The sequence below is a fragment of the Bubalus bubalis genome, chromosome 10 (assembly GCF_019923935.1).
Source record: "Bubalus bubalis isolate 160015118507 breed Murrah chromosome 10, NDDB_SH_1, whole genome shotgun sequence".
Lineage (NCBI taxonomy): Eukaryota > Metazoa > Chordata > Mammalia > Artiodactyla > Bovidae > Bubalus > Bubalus bubalis.
The window spans coordinates 38,583,219-38,601,525 of NC_059166.1; the positions used below are offsets into that span (position 1 = coordinate 38,583,219).

At 38.5% G+C, this 18,307-nt stretch overlaps 1 protein-coding gene across 1 annotated transcript in view; it reads left to right on the forward strand.

The window, feature by feature from the left end:
• Positions 1–989: 989 nt before the first annotated feature.
• Positions 990–18,307, forward strand: part of LOC123327827 (protein LEG1 homolog) — an 81,580-nt gene continuing 64,262 nt past the window's right edge. Inside the window, exons 1-5 of the mRNA XM_045161985.1 lie at positions 990–1,305; positions 2,848–2,934; positions 7,521–7,597; positions 8,183–8,319; positions 12,964–13,202. Coding sequence (XP_045017920.1) covers positions 990–1,305; positions 2,848–2,934; positions 7,521–7,597; positions 8,183–8,319; positions 12,964–13,202 — 856 coding nt within the window. The remainder of the gene's footprint in view (positions 1,306–2,847; positions 2,935–7,520; positions 7,598–8,182; positions 8,320–12,963; positions 13,203–18,307) is intronic.

An 18,307-nucleotide genomic window follows, 5' to 3' on the forward strand; every position in this document is an offset into this window, starting at 1 on the left:
ATATACAGCCTTGACGTACTCCTTTGATCTTACTCATGTGCAAAATCTGAAAAAAAAAAAAAAAAGGCGTGTAGAAAAAGAGATCATATTTGGGGTTACCAGAGGAGGTGGTCAAGAGGATAGGGAAATGAAGAAGCTGGTCAGTAAATATAGACTTCCGGTTATAAGATAAATAATAGGGATGTAATGTACAACATGATGACTATAGCTAACCCTGCAGTGCCTGTCCATGCTCTGTCATGTATGACTTTTTGTGGACTATAGCCTGCCAGGCTCTTCTATCCTTTAGATTTCTCAGGCAAGAATACTGCAGGGGGTTGCCATTTCTTTCTCCAGGGGAATTTCGCAACTCATAGATCAAACCCAGGTCTCCTGCCTTGACGGTCAGATTCTTTACCACTGAGAAACCAGGGAAACCTAACACTGTTGTATTATATATTAAAAAGTTGTGAGGACAGTAAAACCTAAGAGTTCTCATCACAAAAAGAAAGTGCTTTTCCCTATTTTTTCTTTCTTTTCATTGTATTTAGATGAGAGGATGGATATTAGCTGAAACTTTTGTGGTAATCATTTTACAAAATATGTAAAGCAACCTTTCATGCTATATGCCTTAAACTTAGGCAATGGCATGTCAACTATTCCACAATAAAACAGGAAAACATGAAAGTATTCCTTTGGGTTAAATTTAATACGTTATTTTAGAAAAACTGACAATGATTACATAGTTTAAACTATGGGAAATAATGCCTATTTGCAATCAATTATCTGTGCAAATAATTTATTTGAAGCATTTTACAATTTATCTGAAGCCTTTAACAATTTTAGTTGCTAAATCCGTGTTGGCAGATGTTCATTATTTACTCATCAATTCAGGTGCTTGTTGGGCAGTTTATTTGTCATTTTCTAATTGGCCAGAAGACTACCTCCCATCTGCTATATAACTTGCTTTTGGTTGAGACTCACACTTAAGTACAACGGGCAGGGAGAGGATGTGGTCTTCTTTGCTGATCCCTACTTTTCTCTTCCTGAGCTTCTTTTCTGTGGGATTGGCCCCAGATCCAGGGCCAACCACCAATGCAGACAACAACTATCTCCCTTTCTGGGTCCCGATTAATGGAGACATAGCAGAATTTCCAGTGCAGAATAACAAGATAATCATTGATCCCTGGAAATATATGGATCGACTAAGAATATGTAAGATCCTTATAACAGAATCAGACAAATATTTTGCTTCATTTGGCAAAAACAGTACAAGGAATGTACATTGGGCAGTAACTTTAATGTATGGAGAGCTATTTAAAACAGGTATGTACATTTTAATTAAAGGCAAGGAAAATTGTTTTTTGCTTTCATTGTTATTGAAAGTCATAATATGTAATCTGTTTTACTCTCTGAATGCTGATTGAGTATGCAGTCAATATAATCATTTATCTTCTAGTATTCAGGCTCTCTTAGGACTTATTAAAAGCATCTTTTGATTAGTAAAAGTATATGGTATACCTTTTCTTTACATTTTATAGACTTTCTGGTTTTAAAATGCAGTTTTTTATAATATAAATTCCTGTAAACTGTAAAAGCTTATCGTTTGGAAAAACAAATATTTTTTGTTGTTGTCTTTGTCTGCTTAGTAGTCTTACCAAATTCTTTACTGCTGAGACTACTGAGAGCCTGGGCTTCCCATCTTGCTCAGTGGTAAAGAACCTGCTTGCCATGGCATGAGACGCCAGAGACCTAGTTTCCACCCTTGGATCAGTAAGATCTCCTGGGGAACGAAATGGCAACACACTTCAGTATTCTTCCCTGGAATATCCCATGGACAGGGGAGCTTGGCCAGCTAGAGTCATGGGTTTCCACAGAGTTGGACAGGACTTAGCCACTGAGTAGACACAGCTTCTCAGGGCAAGGTGGTACCAAAATATCTCTGCTGCATGAGGTGAGATAATTAGAGGAAATATGACAAAATTTCTTTCAGCTATGAAACCCAGGGTGAGGTTTCACACAAACTAAAGTAAGGAGCATACTTTTCCTTGAAAGCCTGAGTTTTGCCTCTTAAATATTAGTAGAAAGAGTAAATAAGATATGGCCCTCACTGCACAGTCTCTTTCCTGTAAGTTGTAAGGTTCAGGCAGAAAAAAGGGCTGAAAACAGGGAAGGACAGGCCCAGAGGGCAGCATTCTCTTCCTGCACTTAAACAAGTAGGATGGGGAAATGGAGTCAAGTGTGATGCTGGGAACTCTGTTCTTCTAGAAAGCTCCTCTCTTTCCTGCTTCATTTGGGGTGAATTTCTCCATCTGTATTTTGCTCTCACTACTTCTTTAATCAATTATCTTATTACTGAGATTCTGGAACAAAACCAGCTTCCATTCTCATGAAATTCTTTTTAAAATTGTCTTCTTTGGATGTGACTAGACAGAATCCAGAATGAAACAAGGACTAGAATGTGGTGCTTTAATACAGGGGAAAAAAAAAAAAAAAAACTTCTGCACATTTGAATTATTGCAATGAAGTCTTGATTGATTCAGGAAGAAAAGAAGAACACACAGAGACTGCCTTGTGAAACACTCTGCAGGTCCAGCTTAGTCAAGAAAAAATTGGTAAAGCATAAAAAAAGTAATAAATAAAAATAAAAAACCAGAAAAAAATGCAAGAAAAGGTCTGTACAGGCTAGAGTTTCTGAGAAGCCTTGAGCTCTCAAAGTGAATGAAATGCTATTCATATGAATGAACCATATCATTAACAGGCATAACCCTCTTCTTACTCTTTGGAGGGGAGCATATGAGTCTTTTCCTCTCTTATGACATTCTATTCAAGGTTTAACTCTTTTCACCTACTCTGTTTACTCTGTAGATAGATTTTCAGAGCCTCCCAATAGTTCACGGTGTGCTTATGAGTCTGGAATCTCTGGCTGCATATCTATCAACAGTGGCTGGGGAGGTAAGTGTTATATTTTCACCATATTTCTTTATTGATCTGTGGTTGTGGGGCTTGCTCACTCTGCTTTTCTATAGGGTAAGCTGCTGCTGCTGCTAAGTCGCTTCAGTCATGTCCAACTCTGTGCAACCCCATTGATGGCAGCTAAGTTGGGTTAAATCTTGATATTTACTCTGTAAATATATACAGTTTTTCTGTGCATTTCCCTGAGGTGGGGGCTAGTCAATTTAAAAAAACAAATATGAATTGCAACTCTTTCTATGGCTATGTCTATGTTAAGATCTATAGCACATCGTTCTTTTTCAGTTCAGTTCAGTCGCTCAGTCGTGTCCGGCTCTTTGAGACCCCATGAATGCTTCCCTGTCCATCACCAACTCCCGGAGTTCACTCAGACTCACGTCCATCGAGTCAGTGATGCCATCCAGCCATCTCATCCTCTGTCATCCCCTTCTCCTCCGGCCCCCAATCCCTCCCAGCATCAGAGTCTTTTCCAATGAGTCAACTCTTCGCATGAGGTGGCCAAAGTACTGGAATTTCAGCTTTAGCATCATTCCCTCCAAAGAAATCCCAGGCTGATCTCTTTCAGAATGGACTGGTTGGATCTCCTTGCAGTCCAAGGGACTCTCAAGAGTCTTCTCCAACACCACAGTTCAAAAGCATCAATTCTTCGGCGCTCAGCCTTCTTCACAGTCCAACTCTCACATCCATACACGACCACTGGAAAAACCATAGGCTTGACTAGACGGACCTTTGTTGGCAAACTAATGTCTCTGCTTTTGAATATGCTATCTAGGTTGGTCATATCTTTCCTTCCAAGGAGTAAGCGTCTTTTAATTTCATGGCTGCAGTCACCATCTGCAGTGATTTTGGAGCCCAGAAAAATAAAGTCTCACACTGTTTCCACTGTTTCCCCACATATTTCCCGTGGAGTGATGGGACCGGATGCCATGATCTTTGTTTTCTGAATGTTAAGCTTTAAGCCAACATTTTCACTTTCCTCTTTCACTTTCATCAAGAGGCTTTTGAGTTCCTCTTCACTTTCTGCCATAAGGGTGGTGTCATCTGCATATCTGAGGTTATTGATATTTCTCCCGGCAATTTTGATTCCAGCTTGTGTTTCTTCCAGTCGAGCGTTTCTCATGATGTACTTTGCATATAAGTTAAATAAGCAGGGTGATAATATACAGCCTTGTCGTACTTCTTTCCCTATTTGGAACCAGTCTGTTTTTCCATGTCCAGTTCTAACTGTTGCTTCCTGACCTGCATACAGATTTCTCAAGAGACAAGTCAGGTGGTCTGGTATTCCCATCTCTTTCAGAATTTTCCACAGTTTATTGTGATCCACACAGTCAAAGGCTTTGACATAGTCAATAAAGCAGAAATAGATGGTTTTCTGGAACTCTCTTGCTCTTTCCATGATCCAGCAGACGTTGGCAATTTGATCTCTGGTTCCTCTGCCTTTTCTAAAACCAGCTTGAACATCAGGAAGTTCATGGTTCACGTATTGCTGAAGCCTGGCTTGAAGAATTTTGAGCATTACTTTACTAGCATGTGAGATGAGTGCAATTATGCGGTAGTTTGAGCATTTTTGGCATTGCCTTTCTTTGGGATTGGAATTAAAACTCACCTTTTCCAGTCCTGTGGCCATTGCTGAGTTTTCCATATTTGCTGGCATATTGAGTGCAGCACTTTCAGAGCATCATCTTTCAGGATGTGAAATAGCTCAATTGGAATTCCATCACCTCCACTAGCTTTGTTCGTAGTGATGCTTTCTAAGGCCCACTTGACTTCACATTCCAGGATGTCTGGCTCTAGGTCAGTGATCACACCATCGTGATTATCTGGGTCATGAAGATCTTTTTTGTACAGTTCTTCTGTGTATTCTTGCCATCTCTTCTTAATATCTTCTGCTTCTGTTAGGTCCATACTATTTCTGTCCTTAATCAAGCCCATCTTTGCATGAAATGTCCCCTTGGTATTTTCTTGAAGAGATCTCTGTTCTTTCCCATTCTGTTGTTTTCCTCTATTTCTTTGCATTGATAGCTGAGGAAGGCTTTCTTATCTCTTCTTGCTATTCTTTGGAACTCTGCATTCAGATGCTTATATCTCTCCTTTTCTCCTTTGCTTTTTGCTTCTCTTCTTTTCACAGCTATTTGTAAGGCCTCCCCAGACAGCCATTTTGCTTTTTTGCATTTCTTTTCCATGGGGATGGTCTTGATCCCTGTCTCCTGTACAATGTCACAAACCTCAGTCCATAGTTCATCAGGCACTCTCTCTATCAGATCTAGGCCCTTAAATCTATTTCTCACTTCCACTGTATAATCATAAAGGATTTGATTTAGGTCATACCTGAATGGTCTAGTGGTCGTCCCTGCTTTCTTCAATTTAAGTCTGAATTTGGCAATAAGGAGTTCATGATCTGAGCCACAGTCAGCTCCCGGTCTTGTTTTTGCTGACTATATAGAGCTTCTCCATCTTTGGCTGCAAAGAACATAATCAACCTGATTTCGGTGTTGACCATCGGTGATGTCCATGTGTAGAGTCTTCTCTTGTGTTGTTGGAAGAGGGTGTTTGCTATGACCACTGCATTTTCTTGGCAAAACTCTTAGTCTTTGCCCTGCTTCATTCCGTATTCCAAGGCCAAATTTGCCTGTTACTCCAGGTGTTTCTTGACTAAAGTCCCCTATAATGAAAAGGATAATTTTGGGGGGTGTTAGTTCTAAAAGGTCTTGTAGGTCTTCATAGAACCGTTCAGCTTCTTCAGCGTTACTGGTTGGGGCATAGACTTGGATTACTGTAATATTGAATGGTTTGCCTAGGAAACGGACAGAGATCATTCTGTCGTTTTTGAGATTGCATCCAAGTACTGCATTTCGGACTCTTTTGTTGACCATGATGGCTACTCCATTTCTTCTGAGGGATTCCTGTCCGCGGTAGTAGATATAATGGTCATCTGAGTTAAATTCACCCATTCCAGTCCATTTGAGTTCGCTGATTCCTAGAATGTCAACGTTCACACTTGTCATCTCTTGTTTGACCACTTCCAATTTGCCTTGATTCATGGACCTGACATTCCAGGTTCCTATGCAATATTGCTCTTTACAGCATTGGACCTTGCTTCTATCACCAGTCACATCCACAGCTGGGTATTGTTTTTGCTTTGGCTCCATCCCTTCATTCTTTTTGGAGTTATTTCTCCACTTATCTCCAGTAGTATATTGGGCCTCTACTGACCTGGGGAGTTCCTCTTTCAGTATCCTATCATTTTGCCTTTTCATACTGTTCATGGGGTTCTCAAGTCAAGAATACTGAAGTGGTTTGCCATTCCCTTCTCCAGTGGACCACATTCTGACAGATCTCTCCACCATGACCTGCCAGTCTTGGGTGGCCCCACAGGCATGGCTTAGTTTCATTGAGTTAGACAAGGCTGTGGTCCTAGTGTGATCAGATTGACTAGTTTTCTGTGAGTATGGTTTCAGTGTGTCTGCCCTCTGATGCCCTCTTGCAACACCTACCATCTTACTTGGGTTTCTCTTACCTTTGACTTGGGGTATCTTTTCACGGCTGCTCCAGCAAAGCGCAGCCATTGTTCCTTACCTTAGACGAGGGGTATCTCCTCACTGCCGCCCTTCCTGACCTTCAACTCCAGGCCCTCCTGTGCCCACGCAGCCACCGCTCCTTGGACGTGGGCTTGGTCTTCCCGCCGCCACCCCTGGCCTCGGGCGTGGGGGCGGGGGACAGCTCCTCCCATCTGCCGACGGACCTCGGACCCAGGGTAGCTCCTCTAGGCCATCACCCCTGACCTCGGACGTGGGGTAGCTCCTCTTGGCTGTTCCTGCGCCGTCGCAGCCTGGCACTCTCGGCCGCTGCCCATGACCTCAGACGTGGGGTAACTCCTCTTGGCTGCCACCCGTCAGGCATGGGGTCCTCCCGGCTCTGCCCCTGACCTCGGGTGTGGGGCTGCTCCTCCGGGCCACGCTTAAGTGCGCTGGTCGCAGCCGCCCGCGCTTATATATATATACCCAGGGCCTCCCTGGTGGTAAAGAATCCACCTGCCTAATCAGGAGACTTGGGTTCAATCCTTGTGTCTGGAAGATCCCCTGGAGAAAGAAATGGCAACCCACTCCAGGATCCTTGCCTGGGAAATCCCATGGACAGTGGAGTCTGATAGGTTACAGTCCATGGTGTTGCAAAGAGTTGGACAAGACTTAGGGACTAAACAGCTACAACATATATTAACCAAACGGAAGGGAGTACTTTCCTGAGTCAAATCTTATTCTTTACTTCCTATGTGAGGGATAAATAAATATAGGACATAAATAATTTGGAACTGAATTGCATTAATTGTATGTGAATGTAGACCCATATACAAATAACTGCCCCAAGAGTGTGTCCCCAATGGAAACTTTCCTGACTGTGATGAGCCCTAAGTTTTCATAATCATGTGCATTTCCTAGAGCCAACAAATTCAACATGGTTTGGAGAATAAAGAAGATAAATTATATAGATTAAGCATTAGTCATTTGGTTAACTCCTACTTTGTATAGACAATTAATGGGTCCAGATAACTCCATCCTATTTTTTTACAGGCATTGACTACTATGTGGTTATTGTGTATGTCCTTGTTGCACTTGAATCTGAGTTTTTGGGGAATTTGCCATATGAGGTAGAGTTACTATCTCGAGAGGAGTACAGATCTAACTTCTGTTATTCAATTGAGGAATGCCATGCATCCTATCCACATTATGGATGTAGCCAACAAGTTCTATAAGGTAAAAGAATGCAATGATATTTTTATGAATAGAATGAATGAAGACACTGAAGTTCTTCTGTTGGGATTTATGATTTAAAAATAGACTAAACTTCACATTAATATGCATATGAAATTTTAAGTTCCAAGTTTTGTCCCTACCTCCTTGTACTGTTCCTATTAGTAGCCTGAAATATTACTAAATAGTTGATAGCAAATTGGTGTAATTGTATTTATAAAAAGGTTTTTCAGAAAATTAATGTAATAATTACCAAATTACCTCTGTCTCTGCAAATAAATTGGTATACATCCATCTGTAAAGCAAATAGGTTAAGCTAAATAACATCTCTAAGTGTTAAAATTTATTTTGAAAATAAATTTCATTGGTAAACAGTCAGCTAGATGAGTGTATTACAGTATTCTTTTTCAGGACTTCATGACACTGGTAATTAAATTTATTTTAAAATCTGTTATTGAAGTAAATCATTTCTCATTCTACAGTATCTGCTGTCCAGAAAGATAGTTTCCACTACCAGCAGTATTCCTCAGTATGACACAGATGAGGACACAGCGATCTTTAAGATGTGGGCGGCCCATCGAGCTACCACTGATGTGGCAAAACCGAAGTTCAATGATGTGTAAGAGAATTGCTTTATGTGATGCAATTAAACTCTGGCTTTCTTTCTGGAATTGTAAAATTTAACGTGTAAGACGTGGTTGCCTCAAATATTCATTACTCATAGTTTCAAAAGGTATCAAGAAATAGTTTTTCCATTATTATTTGCAATTCATCAGTCATCTGGTCTATCAAGGAAGATATACATGAAAACATAGGTGGTTGCTTACAGGTTTTTTGAGAGGACGTTCCATACATTATTTGACAGTATATCTCATAGCAAAGTCATTCTTCATGTCCAATCATTATTTTTTAATTGATGCAATGTGCAATTAATTTCTACTTGTTTATATAAGGTAGCTATGAAATAGTGTGGTAAAAAATTCTCACTGGGTTTCAATTTGCAATACCAACCTTCATCCTCCTAAAAAAAATGGCTTAAAATACATAGCATGTTGTTTGGTAATTTTATGGGGTTCATCTAATTATCCGATTCTCATAATAGTTTAAGTAATTTCTTAAAGAGAGGTCATTTTCTCTTTTTTTACAGATAAAAATGTAGTAAGATAAACTATGTGAAACTTACATGCTTAACATACACCTAGGTAAATATAGGAAATTTCATTTAATAATAGACAAAGACTACAATGAAGTCTGCTGCTAAGCATGGTCAGCTTTCTCTAGGTATTTGTAAAGTAAGGGCTTTTTGTGGGAGAAGTCCAGGATCCTGGTCCTGCTCCTGTTTCTCTTCTAGGCTTCTTGTCTCCCTGGTTCTAGGTCATCCTTGAATCCAATTGTCAACTTCTGTCCTCCTGCCTATTGTACTGTTCATCACCTCCTTCAGTTCAAAGAGTTATTTCTTAATATAAATGTGAGTTTAGATGCAGTGACTTCAATGATCTACATTCAGTCATTAACATGAGTTTTTGTCCCAAAGCAGCCTTGAACAAAATTTTTGGTGTTTTTATACCTCTGCGTACACAGGTGCTCAGTCATGTCTGACTCTGCAATCCCATGGACTGTAGCCTGCCAGGCTACTCTGTCTGTGGAATTTTCCAGGCAAGAATACTGGAGTGGGTTTCCATTTTCTACTTCAGGAGATCAACCCAACCTAGGTATTGAATCTGTGTCTCCTGCAACTCCTGGCAGCTGTGTTTGTTATCACTGAGCCACCTGGGAAGCCCCGAGAATTCCTCTATAACAGTACCTAGATATGGAATCTCAGAAAACCCTGAAGAGAGCCTTCTTTTCAATTGTGAATATCTCTGGGAACTTCCTTTTGTAAAGTTTTTTTTTTTATTGATTTTCTGAGTGAAATATATTTGGATTCAAATGCAAAAAATTATATACTCAAAGGTGAATGGCCTTGGCAAAAAAATCTTCTCACCTATTCATGAAAACGCTTACTATTTTCCTCTTTAGGCCTCCCTGGTGACTCAGTAAAGAATCTGCCTGCAATACAGGAGACCTGGGTTTGATCCCTGAGTTGGGAAGATACCCTGGAGGAGGGTATGGCAACCCACTCCAGTATTCTTGTCTGGAGAATCCCCAGGGACAGAGGAACCTGGCGGGTTACAGTCCATGGGGTCGCAGAGTCAGACACGACTGAGCGACTAAGCACATTTTCCTCTTTATCACTGCAGATTCTTTTTTTTCTCCATCCCTCATCACTCTATGCTTATTCCAATGTCTTTTAGTGTTAAAGTTGCCCATTTACAATAAACATTGACACTGTGCACTTTTTTAGACTTAGTGATGCCATGCCCATTGCATCAACATATTTTAAAACAACACCTCCAGACTTACTTTATAAACATCTTAACAGTAACAATATATTAGCCCCTGCTGTCTTTTTTAGTCGCTTACTTTTTTGAGTGCTTCTGTGAATCAAGCGGTGTGTAGTGCTTTGCATGCATTATCTCATTTAAGCTTTTCAAAAATCTTGTTTCAGAGAATTGAACAATTTTAGATTATGTGCACTTCGGTCTTTAAGCATTATAGTCAAAACAGGAATAGTGAGATTTTTGTAAATAATGAATCCATTAATTTAATTGAATTGATTCAGATTAGAAAAATATATTTAGTGTTCAAAGCCCATTAACCATGTTTTCTATCACTGAGTTCCACATGTATAAAGAAATATTTCTGTCACTCTAACTCTTATGCCATAATAGAGAAGAAAGGTAATTATAATTGCTTTTTATTGACAGATTACAAGTATGCAGTGAAGTACACAGATCCTAAGTAATCAGTATAATGAGTTATCACAAAATAAAAGTCCCATGCTACCAATCCCAGGGCAAGAAACAGAATCGAACCATACTGCAGGACTGGCCCCTGTCCTCATTTCATTTGCTATTCTTTCCCTTCTACCCAAAAGGAACTACTATTCTAACACCATGGATTATTTTTGCTTGTTTTCAATCTTTGTATGGATGGAATAGCACAATACTAATTGATTTCTTCCACTGAAATTTTAATCGGTCATCTATCTTGAGTGCAGCAATAATTTTGTCTTTTTCATATCTGTGTAATGACAGATTAGTATATGATAGTTTAAATAGCCATTCTACCATAAAAGGACCAGTGTGTTATTTCTAATTCTTGACTCTCACAAATACTTGTCGCAAGCATTCTCATTCTGGTCTTTCATCAAGCATATGTCTAAATGTCTGGTGAAGAGATTTTCTGGGTCAAAGAGGATATATACCAAATAATTTGTATTGAACACAAATTAATATTCATTCCAGCGGTGTTGATAGGTTCTTTTGCATCATATTCTATCTTATACTTGATAATTGTCACTTTCATGCTTTTATCCATTCTTTTGAGTAGTAGTATCTAAATGTGAAAATTGCTTACAAATCCTACATTACTAAATGAGGTGGCAATTTTTTTGATATTTAGCAAACTATACAGATGTCTTCTTTTGTGAAGTTCCCAGACTTAAATTTTTTAATTGAAATTCCTAGCTTTCATTTATCAATTTGGAGGAATTTACATCGATTAAATATTAACACTTTGTCAGTTATATATCTTGAATGTACCTTTTCTCAGTTTATGCTTGTTGGCTCACTCCTTTAATGAAGTCTTCTTAACATGGAAAATGTTCAGTGTAGATCAATTTTTTCTTTGCTATTTAATCCCTTTTTCTGGTTTAAAAAAAATCTACTCCATAATCTTCAATGGCATGATATTTTGTATGCTTGTGTGTGTATGTGTGTGTAGACTACCATTTAGTTATTCATTAACTCTGATGTTTCTTCTCTCAGTTGCACAATTTTGTCAAAGACTCTTCTCATCATGTAAACATTAGAGCAACAACTTTCAAAAGCATCCATTCCCTTGGGTGGAAAAATCTCCTTGTATATGATACTTACCACATGTTCTCCCTTCTTTTTTTAGTATAAATTTATTTAATTGGAGGCTAATTACTTTACAATATTGTATTGGTTTTACCATACATCAACATGAATCTGCCACGGGGGTACACGTGCTCCCCATCCTGAACCCCCCTCCCACCTCCCTCCCCATCCCATCCCTCTGGGTCATCCCAGTGCACCAGCTCCAAGCATCCTGTATCATGTTCTCCCTTCTTATTAGTGAACTTGGGCTGCCATAACCAAATTCCATAGACTGGGTGACTTAAATCACCGAAATTGATATTCTTGCAATTCTGGAGGCTATAACTTAGGAATTAAGGTGTCAGCATGGTCAACTTCTGGTGAGGGCCCTCTTTCTGACTTGCAGATGGCTGCCTTCTTCTGTCCTCATGTGGAGAAGACAGAAAGGAGAGGGAGAGAGAGAGTCTGCACTCTGGTCTTTCTTTCTCTTTAATATAAACTTCAACATGTAAATTTTCAGTCCATCATACTTTTTTTCTTGGATTTTGATCTTACAATTTCTCAAAATCATTGTCCACTCTCTAATATCAAGAACATGTTTTTAATATTTTGTTCAGTTTTTATAGTTGTTCACTGAAAGAATTGAGTCTTCCATTTCAGTCTACAAATTAGATGAACTCAGATGTAACCCTGGTCCTCTGTTTGATCTGTTTGTTTGTCCCCCGGCCTTGAGCCTCATTGTGTTTTATTCAAGAAGATTATTCGATTACTGTAGCAAAATCCTAGTCCATTTCTTATTTCCTATGAATTAAAAAAGTATATAAGCATATACACACAATAAACATGAATCAATTATGTATGTTGTTGAATAATTTTCAGAAATCCCTGTTAAATAATCTTCTATTCATTAAACTGGCTCATACTACCCTGTCCCTGAACTGTGCTTGTGGAAAACAAGTGATGTTAGACATTAGTGGCACAGAAATTAGATATAGGAGAAATAGAATCAGAAATCACAAAGAATAAATCTGGTAGAAGTAAGAGAGCAGTTGCTTAGGATGCTACAATTTTTTAAAAATTGGGATTCAAAGTTTTGCCATCTCTGTTGCTATGTAGTAGATTCTTCAGCCAGGCACAATGTAGAAGATAGTGTGAGGATTAATTACAATATACTGAAATTGTAGGTTCACTTCAGTCAACTATGTAATAAATAGCATAAAATCCCTAAGGAACACAGGAGAAAAGAGACATTTAGACTTTAATTTGCATGTATAATGAAATATTTTGTAACTCATGCATCTAATTTTGTGTCATTTCTTTAGATCATTCTATTCTTCTGAAACTGAACAAGACTTCACCATGGACTTTCTGCTGGCCATAGAATTTGTTGAAGCAGTATTATATCGCCCATACTTTGAAAGTTCAGCAGAATTCCTAGTGGGTTTCCCACACAGGCCACTCACAGATCAGGATCGTAATGTTCTCATGAGTAACTTCAGCAGACGGGAAAAAGCACTTATGACTGCAGTAAAACTCATTCAAAAAATAAATAAAAGCACAGGTATGATTATGAGTTATACTGTCCATGAAACCTAAATGAACTAAAGTCATTTGAGAACTAAATATATTTAATGATCCATTCAACAGGAATGATTGAATACCTGCTATATTATAGATATATTGAATATAATTATAACAGTTAGTGAAAACTACCCTTCTAGGACCTCACATATCATGCAGTTTTTGCAATAGTGACAGTTCTAAAATAAACACTTTCATATATTTCTTCTTAAAATACTTATTGCTACCCTAAAAATACTCTAAGTTTTAGATTACATTTCAAAAGTGCTAGTCCATGATAATCAGACCCTTCTTTATTGGTGTATAATTCTCCCCTGTGTAAGGTGTGCTCATCCACCAAGACAGAGAATATAATAAGAAACAGATGGCTGGGGTGCAACTAGGAAGACAGAGTGCAGAGATACAGAGTTATATAAGATTTTTGAATATCAATTAAATAATAGATATTAGGTTTCATGTTTTCACACATCAGTTTATTTATTGTCCTTAAAAACAGTATGATGATGACAGTGTTTACATTTTGGAGTAAAAAGATCCACTGAAGACAAATAACATGTCCTAAAGGATACATGTCCTAAAGGATATTCTGAAGCAAAATAAAACTGCTGCTGCTGCTAAGTCGCTTCAGTCGTGTCCGACTCTGTGCAACCCCATAGACGGCAGCCCACCAGGCTCCCCCGTCCCTGGGATTCTCCAGGCAAGAACACTGGAGTGGGTTGCCATTTCCTTCTCCAATGCATGAAAGTGAAAACTGAAAGTGAAGTCGCTCAGTCAGGTCCGACTCCTAGCGACCCCACAGACTGCAGCCTACCAGGCTCCTCCGCCCATGGGATTTTCCAGGCAAGAATACCGGAGCGGGGTGCCATTGCCCTCTCCTGGGTTGTGTTTTACTACAATTTTTGTGGGTGTGTTTTTTGTTTGTTTGTTTGTTTTTTACTATCCAGTATTGCCTGCCTTGAAAATACAGAAGTATTGATGAACTAACGAACCTTATACACTTAAATATCAATGTTTTAAAATTAGGACTGTGGAGTCTCTGCTCTCCTAGTCCATCTTTTCATGGACTAACCCTGTAGTTCAGGGAGGCTAAGTTGGCAAATATCGCTTAGTTTTAGTGCCAGTTGGACATCATGAGGTCTCCTTCCTCCAGGGAAAACATTCACTCTAGAAAGAAAACATTGCAAACAAGAGTAAGAAAGGGGTTAACATGGGTCTCAACAATTTTCTTTGTAATACAGTGATGATACATAGTAAGTGCATTTAATTTATTCTATAAAATATTGTGACTATTACATTGTGTGAGAATTTTTGAATGCATCTCATTCTCAAATAAGGGAAATAGCACTTCATTTTACTGTTAGATTGCCCCAAACAATGCATTTTCTTTTATACTTTGACAAGGCTACTGTCTCACAGGACTACTAATATGTTACAAATCCTTTAATTAGAAATTTTACCTTACTCTGTATACTTTTGCATTTCTAAGTTCTTCATAATTTTATTAACGAAAACATAAATATTTCTATTTTCACAGGAGGTTTATTTTTAACAGTTTGGAAGAAGCTCATGACTTCAAAATTTGCTCGGGCTATGGGACGTTTCTTCATTGAAAGGCTACTTTTAATACCAATTTAGTAGCCAAAATTTATGCTATTACAGGTTGATCAGTTTAATTCCATGAATAAAAGCAATCAAATGTTATAATGACTATGAGAAGTTTGTGGTCCTTATTATCCCTGCTTCATCTTTGTATTTTCAAAGTTATCAGCCAATAATCCCCTAAGCCAACCTCTCCTTAGAATTCAGTTACATGTCTGGTGGAACCCTAATTAATCTCAGAATGCTTGAGTTACATATGACTATGTCAATATCTGTGTCAAAGGAAGGTTGTTGTTGTTATTTAGTCACGAAGTCGTGTCCAACTCTTTTGTGACCCCATGGACTGTAGACTTCCAAGCTCCTCTGTCCATGGGATTTTCCAAGTTTTGATATTTCTTTAAATGCTCATTTATATATTGCCAGGTAAGCAATGCAAATTCTCCTCTAAGAGATTATTCTTACAAGATACAACTTTGGGCACTGAAGAGAGTTTTTAACTAATTTATACTCTAGGACTGAACTCAAAGTACTTTGCCTTATGAGCACAATTATCAATCCATGTAGTGACAGAGGCTGCTTTCTTAGTGTCTGAGCACTTAGAGAAATCATTTCAACATCAAGTAGAAAATTTCTGAGCTATTCTGGTGTAAACTAAACAAAATTGTAATTTTCTTTTTAAATACAATTTTTGTTTCTATTGAAGGCGCTAAGTAAAAAAGCACATATTAAAAATGAATAAAAAGTATCTGAAACTGTATTTAAACTACTGCTAATGGCATGAGGACTGATGCTGAAGCTGAAACTCCAGTACTTTGGCCACCTTATGCAGAGAGTTGATTCATTGGAAAAGACTGATGCTGGGAGGGATTGGGGACAGGAGAAGGGGATGACAGAGGATGAGATGGCTGGATGACATCACCAACTCGATGGACATGAGTTTGGGTGAACTCCGGGAGTTCATGATGGACAGGAAGGCCTGCTGCTACTGCTGCTAAGTCACTTCAGTCGTGTCCGACTCTGTGCGACCCCATAGACGGCAGCCCACCAGGCTCCCCCGTCCCTGGGATTCTCCAGGCAATAACACTGGAGTGGGTTGCCATTTCCTTCTCCAATACAGGGAGGCCTGGTGTGCTGCAATTCATGGGGTCGCAAAGAGTCAGACACGACTGAGCGACTGAACTGAACTGAACTGAATGGCATGAGTCAGACTAAATAAGTAGGCTAATTATCTTCTGATGGTTCTGGTCACCAGTCGTACTTTTCCCCTATATTATGTCACTTTTTCGTTTCCCCTGCAAACCCCAGTATTCTTTAACTACCTCTCAACCAAATGTGTCCCTTATGAAAATAAATGATTTTTTATGTTGTGTGCATTTGCTAGGGGAAGGTCTTATTAAGGAAGACCTATTGTTCAAAAGTAGAAAACAGATTGGTCAATGTCTACATACAGGTGAGACATTTTTACATTACAAAAATAAAACTAATAAGTGAAGTCAAGTGACAAAGATGTATCTAACCACAAAAATACCCAAATCACCAAAACAACCTTGAGACAGAATAAAAAGCTGGAAGGCTCACCCTTCCTGGTTTTAAACTGTGTAATAAATCTATAGTAACCAAAACAGTATGATATGGACATATAAAGAGGCACATAGATCAATGCAAAAAAAAAAAAATAGAGCCTAGGAAAAAACCTAAAAATATTTTGGTCAATTAATTTACAACAATGGAGATAAGAATATACATGGGGAAAGGGCAGTCTCTTTAATAAATGGTGTTGGGAAAACCAGAGACCCACATGCCAAAAAGCTGAGACTGGACCACTATCTTTTAGCAGTCTAGTGCTCAGTCATGTGTGACTCTTTGTGGCCCCTTGAAATGTAGCCTGCCAGGCTCCTCTCTCCATGGAATTTTCCAGGCAAGAATACTGAAGTGAATTATCAATTCCTTCTGCAGGGGATCTTCCCAACCCAGGGACTGAACCTGAGTATCTTGTGTCTCCTGCATTAACTGCTAGATTCTTTACCCCTGAAGCACCAGGGAAACAGTACAGGATTTCCTCAAAAAATTAAAAGAACTGCCAGTGATTCAGCAGTTTCACTTCTAGGTATTTACCCAAATAAAACAAAAACAATTCAAAAGGAGATTAGCACTTCATTGTTTATTTCCACATTATTTACAATAGCCAAGATGCGGAAGCAACTTTAGTGTCTATTATCATGAATAAACACAAAGGCACACACACAAACACACACGCAGAGGACTTTTGCTCAGTTATAAAAAAAAAATGAAATGCTGCTATTTGCAAAAACATGGATGGACTATAAGTCATCATGTTAAGTGAAACAAGTCAGACATAAAGACAAATACTGTAATGTCCCACTTTTATGGGGATTCTAAAAAACATAACAAACAAACAAGCAAAACAAAATGAAAGCTCATTCATGATACAGAAAACAAATGGGTGGTTTCCAGAGAGGAGAGTGTGAGGGATTGTGTGAAATAGATGTCAACTGTAAACAGGGACTTGCCATCTACCTCAGCAAAGATTAAATCATGTGCTGCTGCAGCTGCTGATTTTTAACACCCCTTGAAAGGAGTTCAGAGTAGAGAGCAGAAATGAAGCACTCTGTGTTCATAGTTAGATATTTTCTGAAGCTGATTTGTGAGTCCAATTCTCCTATCTCCTCATATCTAGGAAAGCTCTAAAATCCTTCATGGTGATAGCCACTCCTTGTGACAAGCAGAAACGTTCTGAAAGAAAATATGTGCTTGACTACATGTACCCTCTCTTCACCAAAATCACATATATACCAACCTTCCCCTCTACCTTTTAGCAGCAATTTCTCAGAGCTATCTGAGGTGCTGTCTCCTGGGCTGCAGTCCTCATTTTGCCCCAAATAAAACTTAACTTGCAACTCTGATACTGTGCATTTTTTTAAGTTGACACAGCTAAAGGAGATTAAGAGGTTCAGACTTCCCATTATGAAATAAATAAGTCAGAGGAATATAACATACAGCATAAGGAACATAGCCAATAATATTGTAATTACTTTGCATGGAAACAGATAGTTACTAAGTTATGATGACCATTTCATAATGTTTTTATATGGTGCATCTCCTGTTGTACAGTGGAAACTAATATGTTGTAGATCAATTGTTTCATTAAAAAGAAAGAAATTTAAAAAGACTATCAAAACTGGTATCTGTTAAAGTGGCAAATATTTAGAAACAAAACAATAAAGGAACAAATAATTCATAAATAACAGAATATATGACAAAGAACACTTTTAAAAATTTACTGAATGAAAATAAAAATCTGACAGTCCAAAATCAGTAGAATGCTCCTAAAGCAGTGCTACAAAGGAAATTTATATTTTTAAAAAGTTAGATTGAAAAATGAAATGGGGTCAAAAGTCAATAATCATCTTCCATGCTAAGAATCAAGAAATAGAAGACAAAAGTAGACTCAAGATACAATGAGAG